The sequence below is a fragment of the Trichomycterus rosablanca genome, chromosome 5, assembly GCF_030014385.1.
Source record: "Trichomycterus rosablanca isolate fTriRos1 chromosome 5, fTriRos1.hap1, whole genome shotgun sequence".
NCBI lineage: Eukaryota > Metazoa > Chordata > Actinopteri > Siluriformes > Trichomycteridae > Trichomycterus > Trichomycterus rosablanca.
Window position 1 is genome coordinate 30,497,776 of NC_085992.1, and position 21,449 is coordinate 30,519,224.

Genomic DNA, 21,449 nt, shown 5'->3' on the forward strand with positions numbered 1-21,449 from the left:
TTTTGCCTTCCCAGTGAAAACAGTTATCAGTACAGTGATCAGTTTGGTCTGAAGCTTTTAATTACTACTCACAGACACAGTGTGGTAGAAACAGTAGTTCTATGTTCCATGGAGCATTCTTAGGTGTTTTATTTATATTTACATTGACTTGACAATTTTAAAACAAAAACACTCATATCAAACTGTTCCGAGGTGTATTGTCCGTCTGTAGACTGTGCTCAGAAATACACTGACGAGGCATAACATTATGACCACTGACAGGTGAAGTGAATAACACTGATAATCTCATCATCACAGCACCTGTTAGTGGGTGGGATATATTAGGCAGCAAGTGAACATTTTATCCTCAAAGTTGATGTGTTAGAAGCAGGAAAAATGGGCGAGCGTAAGGTCAGAGCATCTCCAAAACTGCAGCTCTTGTGGGCTGTTCCCGGTCTGCAGTGGTCAGTATCTATCAAAAGTGGTCCAAGGAAGGAACAGTGGTAAACCGGCATCAGGGTCATTGGCAGCCAAGGCTCACTGATGCACTTGGGAAACAAAGGCTGGTCCGTGTGGTCCGATCCAACAGATGAGCTACTGTAACTCAAATTGCTGAAAAGGTTAATGCTGGTTCTGATAGAAAGGTATCAGAATACACAGTGCATCACAGTTGCAGGGCTGTTTTGGCAGCAAAAGAGGGACCAACACAATATTAGGAAAGTGGTCATAATGTTATGCCTGATCTGTGTATCTGTATGTGTATGCCATATGAACTTTCCCAACATTCACTTGACCCAACCCTCATTAATCATTTATGAAGCTGCTTGAAGAGTTCAGTAACATTCCAAAATGGTCATTAGAATATTGTGAAATCATTTTTTTATAACCAAGATAATTTGACCCCCCTCCCTCAAATAATGACTCAATTATGAGGCAAATGTAGAAGTGAATCTTTTTAAGATTCATTAAAATATTTTAGAAATATTTACAATTATAAAATATTTTAAATTGCAAATTAATTAACAGCTGTAAACAAAAGCACATCAATTGTATTTTTTATGTTTTGTACAAATGTTTTCTTTGTTAATTCAACACAACTGAGGGCCTATATCAAGGACCCAAATTTATCTTTGTACCATAGTTGCATTGATAATATTACATGTGTAGTATTTACAATATCTACATAAATATAAATCTAATCTAATTACCTTTGACCACCTTATGTACTTATGTGTACAGTCTGTGGGTGCACATCCAGTATACAGCAACACATGAGTCTTCCTTTAATGGGAAATCCTCATAGTTTGTGCTGTCTTTATGTTTTTATACTTATTTGTATTTTTACATGCCTAACGCATGTTCTTATTGATCAGCTTAGAGGAAAAAATCTGTTCTCCTCTGAAAGTTCAAACTTGAATAAAGGTCAAGCATTTCCCCTCGGCAGGCATTTCAAACTTGGCAACCAAATTGGTTTTGAAGGCGCTATTGTGTCGCAGTTTCTTCATTAGTTGTTCAGAAGTCCACTGGTCTGATCATCATAGTGGTCTCTTTTAGTGAATATCCCGAGCCTTTCCAGTAGTACCACTTGATGCCGTTGAAGCGGTTGGTGTGCTGTCCGTGTTGATAGTATACACCGTTGAGGTTTGAAGGGCCGCATGCATCGAGCCACCAGCCTGTAAAAATCAACCAACAATTCTTTAAGTCTTCTGTAGCATTTTTGCTTTACTTTTAATCTATATTATATTTTTGTCAGTAGTAAGCCCCAAAGTAGGTACATGTTTGGTTGACTGTGCCAAAAGTAAATGGACACTAAATTGTGCTTATGTTGTTTCCTGAGCTAGTTTGCAACCCTGTAGTGGGTGTTATTAGCTACCACTTTGTGTCTAAGCTGTTGTTGCTCCCAGATAGTTTCACTCCAAATATTGCTTTTCATGGATGCTGATTTTGTACCAAACCATAATTACAATCACCTGTTGACATCACCTTTTTTAATCATTATAACATTTTTATCGCATTACTAACCTTAATTACACATTTTTTTGTAATGTGTTGCAGACCTGAAATGCAGGAATGGATGTTTATAATAATTGTAATTTTTTGTTTTGTTATATATTTTCTTTATGCATTTTCTCCCCTTTTTCTCCCCTTTTTTTAGCACGTCTAATTGCCCCATTGCATCATGCTTCCTCTTCACCAATGCCAATTCCTGCTCTGATTGAGGAGAGCGAAGCTAACCCACGCGTGTATGGAGGGACACACCCTAAGAGCACTCTTTTCTCGTCTCTGTGCAGGCGCCATCAATCAGCCAGCAGAGGTCGTAATTGCACCAGTCATGAGAGAGAGACCCTTTCCAGCTTAGTCCCGGCAGAGCTGAGATTCGATACGATGTATTCGAGATCCCAGCTCTGGTTCCAGCGTGTGTTTTTACCGCTGCGCCGCCTGGGCGGCATAACAATTGTAATTAAGTTGACCAAACAAAACTCGAAATATCTTAGGTTCATACTGTCTGCAATGACATGAATGTCAAAGTAAATGTAAGAAACTCTGCAGTTTTATTTCATTTGTATTTTCCATACTGTCCCAACTTTTTCTGATTTTGGGTTGTAATTAAATGATCTTTAGATTCAACATGTCCGTCAGTAATCATGCCAGGGTGTGACTAGTGAAATTGAACCCAAGTGTCACTTACTTAACTTAAAAGCAAAAGAAGTAATTACTTTTTCAGATAGGGCCTGGCAGGGCTGGACATCATTTTTCCTTCAATAATTGAAATCATTACTTTATAAAAAAAAAAAAAAAAAACCATTTTGTGTGTATTTGGGTCACTTTGTCTGATATTACAAGTAGTTTGATGATCTTGAAACATAATTTGGATATTTTTCCATAGCACTGTACACCTGATACTGATACATTGATAATTGTAATCATGGTATTCTCATGGTATTCATTTGCTGAGCATGAACTTGAATGTAGGGATGCACCGATCCAACTTTTTCAGTTCCGATACCGATCCGATACATATACTTTGCATATCGGTCGATACCCGATACCGATCCGATACCATTGTTGAATTAATAAACCGTATACTTTATCATGTGGGAAAGACTTAAGGCATCAGGATTGACTTAAACATTACTAAGTTTGCAAAACAAAATATAATTAACACAGATATAAATGTACTGAACTGCTATTTATATGTCAATAAAATAATAAACAATTGTGCAGGACCTTGGCACAGCATTCAAATTCAAAATAAAAAAGGCAAACTTCTTAAAATATTTTAAAATAAATTAAATGTATCAGCTGAAACTGAAGTAGCTACACAAACAGTAATCAATCTTATTTTTTAAATATGTAGTGTAAACAGTAATTCAAAATCTAGCAGCGGAAGAAGAACCTGAGAATAAACGAATACCTTGGTACAATACAATCAGTAATCACACACTGTAAACAAGCAAACATCTAGTGCAATTCAACATAAAGGGTGTGTTCGAAAAACTAGGGAGCTGTCTACATTGACGCATTTTACGTCATCCTGTGCACGCTCCCGAGAAGGAGGCTGTTCGACGTTAGCGTGCTGTGCTACCTCAATTCATTGGTTTTAATGGCAAGATGCTAAACGCGAAACCCGATGGAAGCGCTGTCTAAGTAGCGCGTTCGAATAATATTGACTTATTAGAATCCTCTCTACTGAGGCAGCATATCGGCCCCATGGATCGGCCTAATTATCTGATACCCGATCTATCTCATTTTGGTAATATCGGCACCGATATCCGATCTTAATATCGGATCGGTGCATCCCTACTTGAATGTGCTTTATTATACCTATTAGAACATTTTTGGCATGTGTTCAGCATATGTAATGGTTGGATGGGAAAAGGCTTACACTGTTATGCACAATTGATCAGCTTGAACTTTCTGTGCCAATAATAATCACAATATTATTTCAAACCCTTGCTAACAATATTCATGAGGAAACGAAAGCACAGAAGTGTTTGAACATAGACGAGCTGCTGAGCAACAACTGTCAGCCATTTGTTGTTGAGGCAGCATGGCTTGTTGAGTGAACAAGTCACATGATTTGTCACTTTTGTCACCACATACTAGCCTTCTTTAAAGTCCCAACCTCCCAATATGCCAAAAGTCAGGAGAAAAAAATGATTAAATAAACTCTTGATTTTTTTTTGTTTACATTCATTCAAACTTGAATTCAGTCTTTCTTATAGATTTTTCTACTTTTATAGTTTGCTTGCTGTTCCTATTTTTTTGCTACACATTTTCAGCACTGAGTCTGAGTCAGCAGTTTGTTTTAAGCCCAGGTCACCAGTAAGATATACAGAGTATTACAGTGGAAAGAGACTGAGAGTGCACTCAAAACATTGCAAGTCTGCAGTTCCCAGACTATTAATGCCAACTTCACAAAAGCTGAATTCCCAAATGAGCTGATCAGTGATTAGCTCCCAGCTCATTTAGCTTAAGGGCTATGACCCAGTCACATAAAATGCAAGGCGCCTTTTAACTTTCCACATTGCATTTTTGAAGGACTTTAATAGTGGGATTTCAAAGAAGTGAATGCAAGGTGGGTTTGAAGGACAATCATGAATCAATATATTAATGTTAAACAGAACCTGAGCTTACCTCCTGTTGTTAGTTGTGTACACTTGCATACACATTTGTCATTGTCGACATCCTTAGCGCTGAAATCACTTCCTGGCTGGACAAGGCTACTGATTTTGCCTGCTGTTCCACTGTAGCCTTTAAGGTGTATCCTGTGTGTTTGGAAATGCAGAGGTAAACAATGTTAGATTGAAGTCAATAGAATAATTACAGTTAAGTTAAGGTGAATGAAACACAGTGAATAGGGACACCATCAAAGCTTTTGACCACAGTAAAATAAATTATTTTAAGCTAAAGAGAAGAAGCTGCGCTAAGGTTGCTTTTAACTGTTTTCAAACTGAACTGGTCCCAGTGTATTGACTCATCAGTGTATGTGCTATTGTAAAGTTGTCAATTCAATATAGAGTAATATTGCCAGTAATTGCTCAATTTTCCATTTAATTTCTCCATAGACATTTGTTAAAACACTTTAATAAAAAATTAAAAGCCTCAAATCAAACAAATGAGCTACCAGATGAATCACTGCCTCTTAAGTATTCCAAAGTACAACACTTTCAGAAATTGCAAATTGCTTTACAAGGGAGAGAACTATGCAATACTGCATAATATACAATTTACAACCATAATGCATTGTGAATGAACAAACAAATGGCTTGTGTAGCAGCAGTGGTGGTGGTGGTGGTGTTTTAATTATTGTATCTAGTGTAGTTTGTGTAAATATAACTGATTATGAAGTCAGTTACTAGTTAAGTTATGAATTGAACCTGACTTTATATTGCCTACATAGTGCACTACATTAAAAGAAGAAGCCAGTTTTGCTGTAGTGAATGGAATAAAGTCTGGTCTTGTATGGCAGGATGTTGTTGGGTGTTTTTTAAGATGGCTTGTATATTATGTATATTGAAAGGTAGGTGAGGTCAGGTCATGTTTTATAATGTACACATAAATTTTGGATTGTGGGGAATATATACTCCACCAGAGTTTATTGTTATTAAACTCTCCTGGTAGGCCAGTTCTGTCAGGTTTGAACAGTTAAATGACATACATTATGTGTGATGTAATTAAAAAGCATTTTGACGTTTATAATCTCGCTGCTCAAACTTAAAAGCTTGCATGTTGTTTGCCTTTTGCTTATCATTTTTATCAGTTTAAACAGCATGGCTTAAAATATTTAGCCAGCTTTCCATCTTAAACAGCATGGTAACAGTTCAGCAACTGCTCTGGGCTGTTGTCCTGTTTCTGTATCTCATAGGCCATAACCATTTCCAGATGAAAAAATATTTACTTTGGAACAATGACAGATGTGTGGCACCTCTCATGAGATTTTGTGGCAGTATGAGGCAGAATGAAACTAGTTATGAGCAACATGTTTACAGAGGTACAGAAGTGGATTTTCTCTCACCAATGCATTTTACCCAAAAGTGGAAATTATGTTTTGTTCAGATTACAGGTTATAAAGAAGATTGTATTATAATGCAGGACCATTGAAGATATGATGGACATGCATGTCTTCTCACTGCATCGTGGTGTTCATGCATCAGGGTGTTTTTAAGATTGGTGTAGGTGGTGTTGCTAGGCAAATAAATTGAATGTATGGATTTCAAAAACAGGAAGTCATTTAGCATTTGATTAGCCTAGTGTGTTTATTTGCTTACCCAATTCAATTGTTCACATTCAAAAATAATAACTAATTGATATGTACCATAACAAACAGTACATGTCGGGGTTTGGGTTGGGTTAGGATTTCAAAATCTTACATTTAACATTTTTCATGTTTTAACTTTTTATATAGGTGAGAAATATGATTGGTTTCCATGCATAAGCTGAAATACATGTAAAAATCTATAAAAAAAAAAATTAACATTTTTATCTTTCATTAAAAAAGTCTTGGCTAACAGTTGTAACAATGTTATTACTATTGTAGTGTTATTGCAGTGCTAGTGGAGGTACCATTCGTAAATTATTTTAAGAATTCTGTTTTACAGATTTGATTAATATTAATGAGTATCAGTTATTTGCCATATAGCCTAGATCCATGCTATGGCAGCCATTCTAAAGTCTGTGTTACTCTAAAGATGCTCATCTACAATTTTAAGATTTCAAGATTGGACTAAATTATAGTACAAACATATAATTGTTTTTCTCCTAATAGCAGAATATAATAGCAGAATATTAAACTCCAGTCAATGAAAGTTACTTACCTGTAGTTCTGCTCTTCATTGCCAAGAGAAAATTGATCATACTGTGAAAAAGCTCTATTTCCCTCCCAGTCTATAAGCTCTATCCGTAAGACATACTGCTGCTCATTGGTCAGTTTGGAAATTAATTCATTTCCCAGCCAGTGTTCACTTGAACTGTCTCCAAAACCCTTTAAAAGAACCAGACAAATGCATTTTACATTGGACCTTTTTAAAGACTATAAGCTTATTTATAGCTACTCTAAGCCATTTCTATAAGAGCTATTCCAGTTAAGAACTTTTACAGTAACTTTATTTTGCCAAAGGCTTAATAAGCGTAACAGTAGTAATATGTAGGCCCAGTATGCAGATGCAGTTTCGGACAATGTTATTTTACCTAGCCAGCTGGCTAGCTGCTTGTTTGTAATAGAGAAACAAAAAATGATAATAGGTTAGAGTATGGGAGTCTAAAATCATTAAACTGAGTGATTTATGTATTGAAAGCTACACCTAGGAATATTTAATAATAACGATGATAATGTTGGCACACAGCTCATCCTTCTATTGGTCATGTATCAAAAAAAGTCTTAAATTTTATTATTATTATGCAGACACACAACTAGCAGGTAAAGTAACTTGCAGATTGTTTGGCATTTTTTATTTACTTACTGTATAATGTAGATATTGCATGAGACTGGCACAGTATTGTGAAGCTTAAAGAACAATGCCATACCTAAACACCACATCATACTCCATAAATATTTTTTATGTTGGAAAATGCTTTTGTTTTCTTTGTGTTTTTCAAATACATTGTTTCATTGTTTGGACTTAGTTTTACTTGTGATTAACAATAATCCATTATTTTTAATAGGTATAGAAGGGTAGGATGATGTCAGTATTTAGATTTTGTGGCTCTTTTTTATTGCTGAAAGCTGCCTCTCCTTTCAAAGCTCACCATTTTATACTCTTTCCACGTACGATAAAAGTCAACAAGGCCATTGAATCTTCTCTGCATTATTGTCCATCCACCGCCCTCTGTTTCCATGTCGCAGTAAGCCTGGAAATAAAAAAAAATGTTACCAGGACTATGTCTGTTTGTATGTTTGTAAGCAAATCCCTGCTTGAGGTTGTTCTTATTTATGCATTTCTTTTGCATTTTACAAACTTTGTTCATTTACTATTCTAGAATGCTAACAAATAAGTGTAAATACAGTGTTAACTTGCCAAGCATAAATTACTTTTCAGTAAAAAAAAGTATCTGTCTGTCAAGGTGTGTCCAAGCCAAATTTTTAAAAGAAGAAACCTTTTGTTATGGATGTGGAACTTTTCGGAAAGTCAGTAAAAGTAAATATCTTTTGACATTCTGTCAAACCTAATCCCAGAATCCTAATAAAAAGCAAAAGCCACAATTACATGTATTCCTTTAATAACAGCACAAATAATAGATATATTTTTTTTACCTTCTCATTCTTGTTGATTTTTTTCTAAATATATGTTATTTCTTAATTTGATGTCAGTTAACCAGAAACAAATTAAAACCAAAAACAATGTGATTGTACCAAGGATGAAGCAAAGTGTTTGTCCAACAGTTTAAAAACAGTTTCTCCAAGCACAATTGCAAGTAATTTAGAGGTTTTACCATCTACAGTCAATAACAATATTAAAAGATGAAAAGAATTGGCGAGAGACCCCGGTGCATAAAGGGAAAGGCTAAAAACCAATGCTGAATGCTCTTGATCTTTGATCTGTATTAAACCAACAACTTTCTGTAATGAATATAACCTTATGATGTTAATAATAATTAATAATAATCAGTAAACACAGTTCATTGTTGCATCTTCATATCAGAATTAAGACTGTACTATGCAAAGCAAAAGCCATATATTATGAACACCCAGTGTCCAACAGGTGCAGTGGCTAACATACCCTTGTTTAAGCTTTCTTTTTTTATATGTTGCAGCCATCAATTTTGGAATACGTTTATATATACAAAAATGATAAAAAGAGAACATTAAACATCTGATTTTATTGTTTTTTAATGAATACAGGTTAAACAGGTTAAAGTTTCCTACTTGCCCAATCTTTTCAGAACTTGAGTTGTATTTTGAACATGGGTGTAAAGTGTTATTCCTACCTTTATTTGCTCTTTTGTGTTGGGTATTGTAAGTGTGTAGACTCCACTTTCTTTGTTTCCGGACTTGAAAACTGCAGAGCAGTCTTTGTACTGTGACGGTGTGTCTTGCATCATTACTGGTTTACCAGCTAAAATAATAATGAACAGCAGTTAGAATTTTTTTTTCAACACGTTATACTGTAATGTACCAAAGCTCAACACAAAGACACAATGTTGGTCTAACGAGCATGAACCCTGGACCCCTGAGCGAAGGTAAAAAATTATCTCATTGCATCTTTTTTTTCTTTCTTTTTTGTTCCTTTTAAAAGAAGTCAAAGGGATGATGGCAGCAAGTGTTGGGTACAGTTGTGAATCCTTAATTGTATGGGCAGCCGTCTAATTTTATTGGACTTTGAGTCTAATTTGTTTTCCAAAGCTTTTCAACAGCCAACCAATAGGCGGGTCCATGTGCAACCTACAGTGTAGCACCCTTTTCCCAATGCCTCCATAGAAATTAATATAATACCTGATCTTTTCATCCTTATGTTGAAGAATAATCTTACCTTCTAAAATCCTTCAGGATAGCCTTCCTCATAGGAGTAGAGCTGTTCTGTAGAAAAGTGTGACCTTACTGCTTATTAGTTGAGAATATTAATGTGGTCCCTCAGGTTTTGGTGAATTTGTTCACCCCCTGTATGTTATATTTTATTGTTTGCGTTTGAAAATCCGATCCTGATCTTAATTCCACTAGTTGTTGATGCTTGCCCCAAAATTTGAACAGACGCTCATGAAACAGCATAATATTATGTTTGAGATTTGTTTTTCCTCCCAAATTCCCATGTGTGATGGTTGGCTGACGTGCTTACGGGTGGGGACAGCAATGTTGTGGATGAGGTTGTTGACGGTCTTCTCCAGCTCATGCTGCTGTCTCTGCAGAGCCGTGTTATCAGCCGTGGCACGCTGTAACTGCTGCTTCAGTTCTTCAATAAAGCTTTTCTGTGTCTCCACCAGCTTCTTGAGTTGCTCCTGCTCCTCTTGCAGACTCTTTAATTCAGCCTGCCTTTGACCCTCCATGTCCTCCATACGCTTTTCTAGGAAGCTGAATGAACAAAGCATAGGAGTTGGTTAGGAAGCCCTTATGGAGGGGTATAGCCAACTATGTAGAGTACTGTGTGGCATATATACAGTATATAATATGTTGTATATAATGATCTTTGACCCATCAAATTGTTAAGAATCTCTCACACTTATCTCCATTGTAGGCCTCCAGAATCAGCAGCGGTCTAAGTTCAAGTTTCCCTCCAAATTTATTTATTGACTATTCCCTCCATTGTGTTTCCTCCCATCACAGCTCCCATCTTTTCAAATTGCAGTTCATGTAACTTGATTGGGCAGACCAGTACACCTAAACAATAAAGGCTGCTATGGCTAGTTTTAATTTGATTAATTGGGTGAGATGGATTGTGTTTCTGAGCTGGCTTGCCAGTTTTTCTCTCTTGGACTCTTGGCCACTAGTGTACGACTATAACATTATAAGGATTCGGACTGACCTGCTTATATTTGTACCATTTAACAATCCAAAGCAACATCAAAATGTGCCCATATTTTGGCAGATTAGGTATGATTAATGGGGGAAAAACTCCTTACCTGTTTTTCTCATTAAGACGATTAATTTCATTTGTCTGCACGAGAATCTCTTTTTCCAGTTTATTTGTTGAAATTGAATTCTCGAGGAGCTGAAGTTCAAGTCGAGTTGTTTGGTTTATTACCTAAAGAACGATAAGTAATGACATTTAATTATTACCACAGCAGGTTTACATAATACAGTCCATTTACGGGATTTACAAGTCACCCATATGCCAATTTACTGGGTAGGAGTCCTTCGCACATGAATGACCAGCTAAACATGATATCACATATAAGAATCCTACATTCATAAATGCTTTGAATTCACCTACAAATGATTCATCATTGTGTCTCTTCATTGGGCTACCAGTGGCACTTTGATTTCTCATTTAAATGTGTAGAAGTTTCTCTAGTTTAGTTTTAGCTTTACATGAAGAAGTTGCTATGTAAATATGACCATGATGATTTACATCGCCGTTTGCTTCATCAGACACTTCACGCTTATGACCACTTATAAATATGAAAATATGCTGCCAAAGAAGCTCTGGCGTGGAGTCCACAAGATCTGTAGAGGTGTCCACCAGTGTATCTTACTGTGTATTCTGGTGCAATCTAAAAAAGGCCTTCTTCAATTGCTCCAATGTCCAGTTTCAACTTTGGACAGTAAGCGCAGAAGGATTTGAAGCTTAATCTGCCCATATCAGTGTTAAAATTGAAATTTGCAACCTTCTGTTGGTTCATACCAGCCATGATGGCCTTTGTTGAGTCTAATTTCAATATTCAATACTAGTCAGTATTTCAAATAGTGTAATCATTTCTAACAAATGCTTTTTCCTAGAATTGGCAAACACCATGTTGGCATTTTGTCAGGTTGTTTTTTGCGTTGGGGGTGGTTGATCATAATGTTTTGTTTCATCTGTGTAACTTGGCAAAGTGTAGATTTGTTTTCATTGCACCTTATCATTGTAGATGTTCTCATGTAACATTATTTGCTCAGATACAGTGCAGATGTACTTCCGTGTGTCTTTTTACTACATCAAAGATTGAAATAACTCAATCTCAGTTTTTCATACCTGCTAATCTAGCTGCTTTTGTTTACCCATGAACCATCCTGTTATTTACCCAGCAGCTGTACATGGTTTACTCAGCACTTTGACTTGTGTTTATACACATGATATCAAACTGGTAAACTGTAAGCTAAAAAAATAAATATACATGTTTGATTAGGGTTTTTGTCTCTCTCTCTCTCTCTTTAGCTAGACAACACAAGCTTTCACCAGAACATGCAAAGCCATTTCCTAGTCTTTTTGAACTGCATCTTTTGCAATAATCTTATTGGATAGATCAGTAAGCGTGGTGGAGAATGCAGTTCAACCGTTGGTCGTGTCTGAGGGAGGAAAGGTTGCATGTAGATTCTCCATCATTGTCTGGTCGAGGCGCCAACTGAATTGGTAGGGAACTTACATACTGTATGCGGCATGCCTCTTTGTGAGAATCCGCAGTTGGCTGGTGCAAAAGAAGCAGCCAGCAACTGGAGAGGGATGCTAGTCTGCGAATCTCCTCGGCCAGTGCTGGTGTGGTGCAAGTGGCAGAAGAATCGCAATAGTATTGGAAATAATAGGGGAAAAATTACCCAAAAAAGTATCTAATCTAATACAGTGATTCTTATGGTCCCATTTTATTTACACAAGCTCACAGGGAAGACAGGAATGATATTGCTCTAAAAAAAAAGTGCTATTAATTTTAATATTTAAAAAAAATCTAGGCTAGTATGATGCTACATAGTGTTTTTTTCCAAAGCCGTGTATTCAGTTTTATTCTGTGATGTACTAACATATAGCCTTCATTATGGTCATTTTAAAAATAAGTCACGATGATGGAATCATTTCTGACAAAGGCTTTTCTATAGTACAGTTCTCTCCACAATGCTTTCAAATGGCTATTGCATGCTTGTGAATAGAACAAGTAACGATTTAGTCTTTTTTTTTGGTTAGATGACCATATTATGACCCTTTATCTAAGCCTGGGTTATTGTGTGGAGTGCAAGTCTGGACGTGTTACAGCCCTTAATTGCTGGTAGTGGGTGCTTACACATCACTTGGCATTAAATCACGGCTGGTCCTCAAATGAGATAAGTGGGGAAAAATCTGAACTGTTTTTGTCTTGTAGTGGAGACAATCAAATTCCAACAAAGGAAAGAAAAGTGGAGGGGGACTTTAAGCCAAGTGGGGTTGAAAGAGGGTTTGTACGAAGCCTCATTAATGAATTCTCAGGCTGAGTCATCCATTCTGCTCCGGCTGAACAAAATCAATGATTGCGCCTACATGTACAGAATTATTGATTAAACTGTGTCATTTTTTGGTTGCAATTGCACATTTTTGATTGTTCCTAGGCCATTATAGTCTGCAGAGTGGGAAAATACTGGACTGAAAAGTGGGTGGGGTCTTCGATGCTGTACAAGTACAACAAGGGATCAGGTCGTGGCTCTCCGCTTGCAAAACCTGACCTCACGCACAAATTTACCAAAAAACTAGGGGAGAATAGGAAGGGACTGTGGACTGCACACGTGTCGGGAGGAGCGTGAGGCAGGCACTTTCCTCTGACATGACCGGAGTCTCCAGCAGTGGAAGATGAATTCACTACGCTAAGTTGGGAGAAAAACTTAGTAGAAGCCTCCACATACATGGACACTTTTTACCTGAGAGCCCTAAAAAATAGCGCATGAAAAAACATACCAGCAGCAGTAAGAGGACTCTTAATCTGGCCTTCCATTATTTAAGCACAGCCAGTTCTGTCTGTAGTGTGCCAAACCAGGCTGGTGGACGGTTAGGCTACTGCACCACCACAAGATCACTCAACAGCTACATTTTAAGATGTTGTGTTCTAGTTCTGGAGGTTTGGCTTGTAATTGACGTTCCAATCTTTGTTAAAGTGGGGGTGAAGCCCAAGCTCTGTGCAGGACACTTGAATTCCTCCAGACCAAACATGGCAAACCATGTCTTTGTGGACCAGGCTGGAAGAGGGAAGGGCCTTTCCCAGTTCTCCTTTTGCTTTTCCTCTTGCCACTTGTACCACCCACACTGGCTAAGGAGTGTACGCAATTGCACAGTCGGCAGCTGTATTTTTCACCTGCCAATGGTAGAGTCCTACGAAGAACTGAACTGTGCATGGAGTACACTACACAGCAAAGGTCGCAATTGCACAGGGGCAATGAAACCTGTTTAACCTACCCCTAACTCAGACACAGCCAATTGTACCTGTTTGGGCAACAAGCCAGGTCAAAGGCACAACCTGGTATTTGAACATGATGGTTTGTTGTCATGAATGGATGAGAATTAAGACTTTATAATAGTTAACACTTACATTTGATTGGATTTATAACTCTTACCTGAGCTTCAACGCTGGTAAGCTTTCGTGTCTGCTCGGCTGAGTGAATCAGAATATTGGCTCCAATCTCAATCATGGTTGCTGTACGGTTCTGTACTGCGTCGTGCTGAAACTGGGCCATGTCTTGTTTAAGGTTCTCCTGGATGTAGCTTTCCAGCTGCGGAAGGAATCAGACACAAAGTATGTGGTCAGACTAAGTGGATCAGTTCTGGATTTGTAGAACAGGAACTTTTACTGTAATCCTACTGCTTAACATGATCTCCTGTGGTGTATTGGGACAAAATTTCAATAATGGAATCTTCTTCCATTTAGGTGGAGAAGATTAGGTTTGCAGATGTACGTTGGTTCCAGAAAGGCTGCTTTAAAGAAAATGATAAATTGACAAAGTATGTGGACATTCCAGTTTTACACTTAGTTACATCTTGTTTAATGGTCCATTCCCTTATACTTCATTAAATTCATGTGTGTTGTTCCATTAGGAATATAAAGAAACCAGAATTAAGATGCATATTAACAAACACCATGCAGGTTCGGTTTTGGGCTGGCAGTCATGTCCATGCGACAGACAGACATTACTGTGGCTGGCACAGTCAGAAATTAAGCAATAACAAAGCCCACCCATTTAGATGGGTGATATGATTGGTCAGTTTTACTGTTATTTGGTCTTTCATTATATTCATCATATCGTAAAGCTAGACCACCAATCACAGCACATTCTTTTTAGCAACAACAGATGTGACAAAAGGTGCTTCTTTAATTTGACCCTTTACATTCCAGCACAAATTGAATCAGCAGGTATAAAAAATTTATTTGCTTAGATTTATATTTTTTTAAGTGTTGGTTTTCAAATTAAATAGATAAAACTGAACACATTATGCCCTCTCTGAGGGCCTAGAGGACCATCACTGTTTCCTTCTGATCAGAGCAGAACTCACTGTAGATTAAGTTCTTTCATCGTTTCATTTTGACTTAACATGCATAATAGTCTGGACTTTACAAGAAATATGTACTTCCGGCAGACATGATCTTCTTTTTTGGCATATGGAAGCTACATTTTCTTTAGTTTGTTAAAGGTTTTTCTATAAATGTTGAAAGCTATCACTGTATGCACAGGTGGTCTTTTAACATTAGTATGTCTGACAGGTGGTTATAAATATCCAAAACATGGCTGAGCGAATTTGGGTATGCTTAACTTTACAGTAGAAATTCAGTTTTCTTATGTACTATATATTATCATGACAACCCATAATAAGCGCTGCCATTTTTAATCATCCTTAGTGCCTCAACCTTTAAAAACGAGGCACTTAAGGTACTGTACTATTGCTTAGAGCTCCCCAGTAACATCAAGTTACCAATCAGGTCTCAGCCCAGCTGGCAGGCAGAGCTGAGATTCGATACGATGTATTCGAGATCCCAGCTCTGGTTCCAGCGTGTGTTTTTACCGCTGCGCCACCTGAGCGGCCCTCATCAATCTTTTGTTAACAAAATATTCAGGAAGTATTCATTTTATCTTCACATAGTTCTCAGCATTGTGTTCTACTTTTGTTTGGAAAGTAAACAGATTTTATTACCTGAAAACAATGTTGCACAAGTAGGCCTTCACTTTCATCTCTCTGCTGAATTCTTTGATTTACTATTCAAAAACACTTTATGTAAGCATTTCCTGAGTTGTAAAAACTACTTAATTAAAACATAAATCTGCTGCTATCCTGTTAGCATCACAGCTGCCTGGATGCGGCGTGTTTAGCACTCATCTCATCCCCGTGCTCTTTCCTGCACTAGTTCCTGAATGGCAGACAGTCCGGCTCTCAAACAAACAGGATGGACACGGGTGACGAGTTGCATCCTCAATGAAAACATGTCTATAACGTGACAGGGGAGGAAAACATCTCAGTGGCCTTCGCCATGTGCCGTCTTCCTGTATATAATTTGCTTTAAAATCCGGAAGCTCTGTCTTGTACTACGGCTGATCGGATATATTTCACTTCTGGTTAATGAATGCCCAATGCGACAACTTTGGCAATCAGTGTTAATTTTGTTTGTCTTCCTTTCTACGCTTCCACTTTGCCTGGATGAAAAACACATGCGCAAGGTGTTCGTGTGCCATCGGAACTGCAAACAGGACGTTCCACTGACGTCTAATTGTATAATCAGTTGTTTACTTTCCAGGATTTCTAGTAAAGCTTGTTTGTTCTGTCTATTAATACACACTGTGTCTATAAACCAACTTGTCATTTTACTGCCGCAGAAGAAAAATGCATCCCTGCAATAAAGATTCCCTTAGCATGACCCTAGGGTCAGATGAGAGCCAATGCTTTCCTCTGACCGTGACTTACAGACCTCGAAAGTGCCGCTTAAAGGAAGAAGCCTTTCCTCTAAGTTTACAGATAATGCCATTGTTACATTCTGAAAGGAAATTGTGCTATAAAATCTGATTGATGTTTTTGATGCATTCAGTTGAAGTCACACACATACATTTATATAGAACATGTAGGTCATGGCAGGCTTGGGATTTCAGTTATTTCTGCAGTCTTAAGAATGGGAACATGTTTTTGTCCCCCCAAAAAATACACATTTCAGCTCTTATCAATGATTGTCGATTTTAAGAAATATGCGTGCGTTAACTTCTAATTTTCTCCTGAATTCCTGTTAGTGATTGATTTCCCAAACTGGTTATTTCACTGCGCTCATGTAAAACAGGCTATTACAACCTATTACAAAGTACATTGTATCGTGTTGTCTTTGCCAGAGATGGAAAGAATATCCAGTCACCTTGCAAGAAAATAGTCCATACTCCTGCTTTTTCATAGTCCATGTAAGACTAATTGGGAACTGTAGTGTGCTCCAACAGTTTCTTATTAATGGCAGACCTGTTTTTTGAGGTTCATAGATCACTATATGACCATCCAGGCAATATTCCTTTCTGCAGATGATATTTGGGTTTTCTTGATGGCATTGACAGGAAACCATTGTGTTCGTAATATCCTGTATGCAGTCAAACTAGCTTGATTTATACTGTATGAGTAGGGCCTTACTACATTTATGAGAAAATGTGCTTAATTTGACGGACCTTGTTTTTTTTTTTAATCTTAGATTTCACAGATTTTTTAAGAAAAGTGCCACATTTCACGGCAGTCATTAAATTACACTCATGATTTAAATGATTAAATAAATAAAAGCTACAATACACAGCACAGCCTACCTTAATGGTTGAATGTAAACCTAGAACGTTCAGCGGCACACATGAAATGTTCCACGAATGAAAAATGGTAGATCCTAAGGTTTAAATTTCACAGCAAATTGCATATTACACAAGAAAACGCTCAATTCATGGTCCGTGACATGATTTTCATGGCTGTTAATTCGGTAGGGCCTTAGGTATAGAAATACAATATAATAAATAATAACTACTAATGAGTAAATAGGCTGCATTCACATGATGCCTTTGCACTGGCTGCGCCATTGTTCCAGGGAGAGAGGTTGTACCCTTTACTTTGAGTGTTGCGCATAGATTTACCACTTTTTATAACACGTGGGCAGCAAGCCATATGCATCTTATCACCTACACTTTGTCGAGTGCAGTGCAGCTCAGCGTTGTGTACGGAGAGACACACCCTGAGAGCACTCTTTTCTCATCTCTGTGCAGGTGCCATCAATCAGCCAACAGAGGTCGTAATTGCACCAGTCATGGGAGAGAGACCCCATCCGGCTTAGTCCCGCCCATATCTGAACAACAGGCCAATCGTTGTTCATGTGGCCGCTCAGCCTTAGTCGGCAGGCAGAGCTGAGATTCGATACAATGTATTTGAGATCCCAGCTCTGGTTCCAGCGGCCCATAGATTTACCATGTTGATGCTTGGTTTTACAGCTTGCCGCTGATCTTTTCATAGCACCACCAGTGAGACTAATTGTTTATATGACATAGAAAAAACACATGGTGGGGAGAAACTAATTCTTACTCTTTCACAAAACCCTAAACTGTTGTATTCCACTTTAAATTAGAAGAGAAAAGGTCAACTTGTCATCTGTGAAATAGATAGGAAGACCAGGTTTGAATTTTAGATAGCAATCCCACGTTAACTAATCCTGGAGTCGTTTTCTGTGGCTTCATAGCTCTTTAATAAAACTTAGTGCTGCTTGATTAAAGCAGTAAAGATTTGTTAATTTGTTTACCCTTTATTCAATCGTTTCATGTCTCCAATGACGACCATTGCCAGAGCTTTTCTGTTTTAAAATAAAATATATTTTATAAAAAAAATGCATGTAAATAAACTGTCAGTACTTTCAGTCAACATTGTGTAAACGCAGCAATATGGGCCCAGTCTCAGAGTGAACGAAACGCAAAACGCTTATTACGTGAAAGCAGTTAACATTTGAAAAAGTAGTTAAAAGATGACAAACTTTCTACACCACCAAATTATTCATTTTGTCTTCTATTTATTTCTTTAGGATTCTTATTGGCTCCTTTATTGATTTTCTAATTATATCAGTTTATGTTGTTGCTGGTCATCCTCCTCATTTATCTTAAACTCTTCCAATTATAATTCTCTTTTTAAGGAATTGTATTTCATAATGTATCCAAAACAATTCAGTTTGGTTATCTGGACTTTAAGCGAGAAGTTAGGTTTGATTTCGTTGAGCATCTATTTGTTTGTCATCTTTGCAGTCACTAGTACTAGTACTAAGTTTTCACCAGCACCAAAGTTTAAAGGCATCAATAATCTTCAATAAGATTTTACATGCATAAAAAACTATAAAGAAAACCATAATCTGAACAATTCTGATCTTTGTTAGGAGAGAGAAACAGTTATATATGTCTTTTCCAGTTCTATGTCCCTTACACATGTATTTTTGCTTTAAACTCCAGAATACCTTTTTATGTAACAAGTCTTTGAAATATTTAACCAGTGCTGTTTAAATGTGGGAATGACTATGGTTCTTAGCTTCTATGTTTAAGGTTAGCCAACGTTATAATTTTGCTGCACAGGATCAATGGGCGATAGAGATTTACAAAAAAGACCAAACTATAATCTACACATAGATTTTTCTCCCAATTTGGTCTCATTTACAGTCCTAGCTCAGTATGTTCATACAATTCCTGTTACTCACCTGTAATGGTCAAACCAGTTCACCTGAAATTTTGACTTTGCTTTTCATATCTACGTACTTAACCCTGTCTTTGTCAGGAAACTGCTATTTAATTCCCTGCTAAAAATCAATGTGTGAAGAGTGTAAAAATTTAAAGCTGTGTACATTTTAAAGTTCTTACCCACATATTTCTTTAACACAGCTTTTTTAATTTGTGTACCTAACATAACTGAGAGAAAATCTAAGAAAAAGTTATCTGGTTATTAGCATGTGAATATTCCATAGAATTTGTTGGCACATTACAAAATATGCATAATTAAATGCTTTCTGTTCCATGTTCCATAATGCTTTGTCACAATTCACATTTCAAACACTGAAGTTCATCAGATACTTCTTCTTTCTATGTTGCAGCGTGTGGCACAATTTATGAAATGTCATTTTTAGCCATGTTTGCAGTTTTATTCAGTTGTGAATCTTCTCATAGTCCTGGGTAATCTTTTTATTGAGCTTACTAAGATTTAAATCAGGCTCAAATGCATAATAGAAAAAAAAGGAAAATGGTTGAGATGTTTATACATTTGTCTTTGAAACTTCACCATCCTGCTTTTTTTTTTTTAGTTTAAGTATCTTAGTCTTACTTTTCTGATTTCTACGTGTTTCTTAAAATTTGATCTCCATTGACTGTATCACCAATAATGAACATAACATGTTTAGTGCTACACTCAAAAGATTCTTGAGATATTAATGCATCAATCATGTGTAATTTTTCATTGTTTTTTTATTTTACACCATTATTTTACACTCATTTCCTATGACAATCCCATAAAATGTGAGTGATGTAAACCAATCCTGTATATCATAGACTCATGAAGTTTTTCTACACTGCATTTTATTAAGTGATTGACAACAGCTGGTTCAAAAATAAGGGCATTTTGAAACTGCCAGTTATTCCATGGAAAGCTTCATATTCATTTCAAATTGCCAACTGTCACCTTACAAGAGCAGCCTTTACAGTACACGGGTTAGACCTGTTGAGTTGCATCATCACTTTATGATCTTGACTTTAGCTTATGTTCATAAAATTGGGTAAATAAAATATGAATTCATTCGTAAAATAATGAATACTACACTTTCCTACTTATGAAAGTTTATGGTAGATGCTCAGCAAGTGCATCATGCTGCTTTCTTTTTAAAACCCACCAACTTCATCTCAATAAAAGGAACACGGTCTGTGAGAATGATTTGGACTTTTTGATGGTGAAAGAGATCGTACCTTGAGAATCCATTGAGTGTTGTTCTCCATGATGTTCTCCAGCAACTCCAGCTTCTGCAGTGACTGTTCGTAATCAGCCGGGTCGTCTTTCTGCACCTGGTCGCTGTAGCTGCTTGGGGGGCATGACTCCGGCTCCGGTAGAAGAAACGTGTAGCTGCAGGGTCCATTCTGAATCTGATACTGTTTCTTCTCGGCTGGATACCCCTCACCGGTAGTGAAGAACAGGCTTAAAATGAGGATTCCAACATTCATCATTCTTATTTTCTTTTTCAGAAGTTTAAACTTAAAAAAAATCTAAATTCTTGCTTCTTGTTTTTGTCTTTTTTTGTACTGTTAAAGAAGGCTAAAAAGTATGTCCTGCAAGTCTTCACATGACCAATTCTCAGAAGATTAAGTGCTCTTGTGTGTTGAAGTGGATTAATGTCCCAGTCTGGTTCTCTCCCACTGCTGTGTGAGCTTCATTTATAATGAAAGGCAGGAGGTGGAGACAAATATCAGCGTGCAACAGTAGAAGCGTCACTCACTTGTTGAGCTCCCAGATTGTTCTTTCTTCTTCATCCGTTTCTCCCACACTGGTCCTATGTGAGCTGCTGTGTAGACTCCAGACCAAGACTCCTCCTTCTGACCAGGACAGGAGCATGAGACACTAATTAAACACTTCCCTCTGGATGGTGCATCAGCTGCCCCCTTTGCTCCAGAGAAAGCCCAAACAGTCTCAAAGCCGGAGGCTTGGACGGGATAACAATGACCTGATTTGTGTTTTTCTTCGAGACTGCCACTCTGAATAGATCCTGCAGGATGCAGCTGTGTTGTTCAGACTCTTCAGTCCAGCCTCAGTTTTACTGTGTTTATGTATTATTTACCTCGCTTCTGGAAAACATCAGACCTTCCGTTACAAATAGGGTGGGAATGACTTGTCACATCATTTTGTTGATGAGCTCAAAAAAGCTTCTTCCTGTCTGCGTTTTGCTAGCTGGAACTTGTTACAAGAGCTAAGTATTTATAAGTGGACAAAACTATTTGGTGTCACTTCAGGACTCAATATAAACCTCATGTCATTTTAATACCACTCTTCTATTAATGCATCAGCTAAAAATACTCCTTCCCAGTCTATAAAGCTGAACCTCCAGTGATGCATTGCTTCCTTTTACATTTGCAGCATTTAGTGGATGCTTTTATCCAAAGTGAC

General features: G+C 37.3%; 2 protein-coding genes across 3 annotated transcripts in view; one reads left to right on the forward strand and one right to left on the reverse strand.

Annotated features, from left to right (window-relative positions):
• The window catches only part of mcph1 (microcephalin 1), a 64,701-nt gene that overhangs the window by 33,243 nt on the left and 10,009 nt on the right, over positions 1-21,449 (forward strand). The gene's annotated exons all lie outside the window — the stretch shown is intronic.
• On the reverse strand, positions 1,492-20,515 carry angpt2a (angiopoietin 2a). Its single transcript, XM_062995042.1, has 9 exons — positions 20,261-20,515; positions 13,901-14,056; positions 10,534-10,655; positions 9,753-9,985; positions 8,908-9,035; positions 7,729-7,830; positions 6,798-6,964; positions 4,618-4,748; positions 1,492-1,652 (listed from the first exon to the last, which is right to left on the reverse strand). The coding sequence occupies exons 1-9, from the start codon at positions 20,513-20,515 to the stop codon at positions 1,492-1,494; spliced, it is 1,455 nt and encodes a 484-aa protein (XP_062851112.1).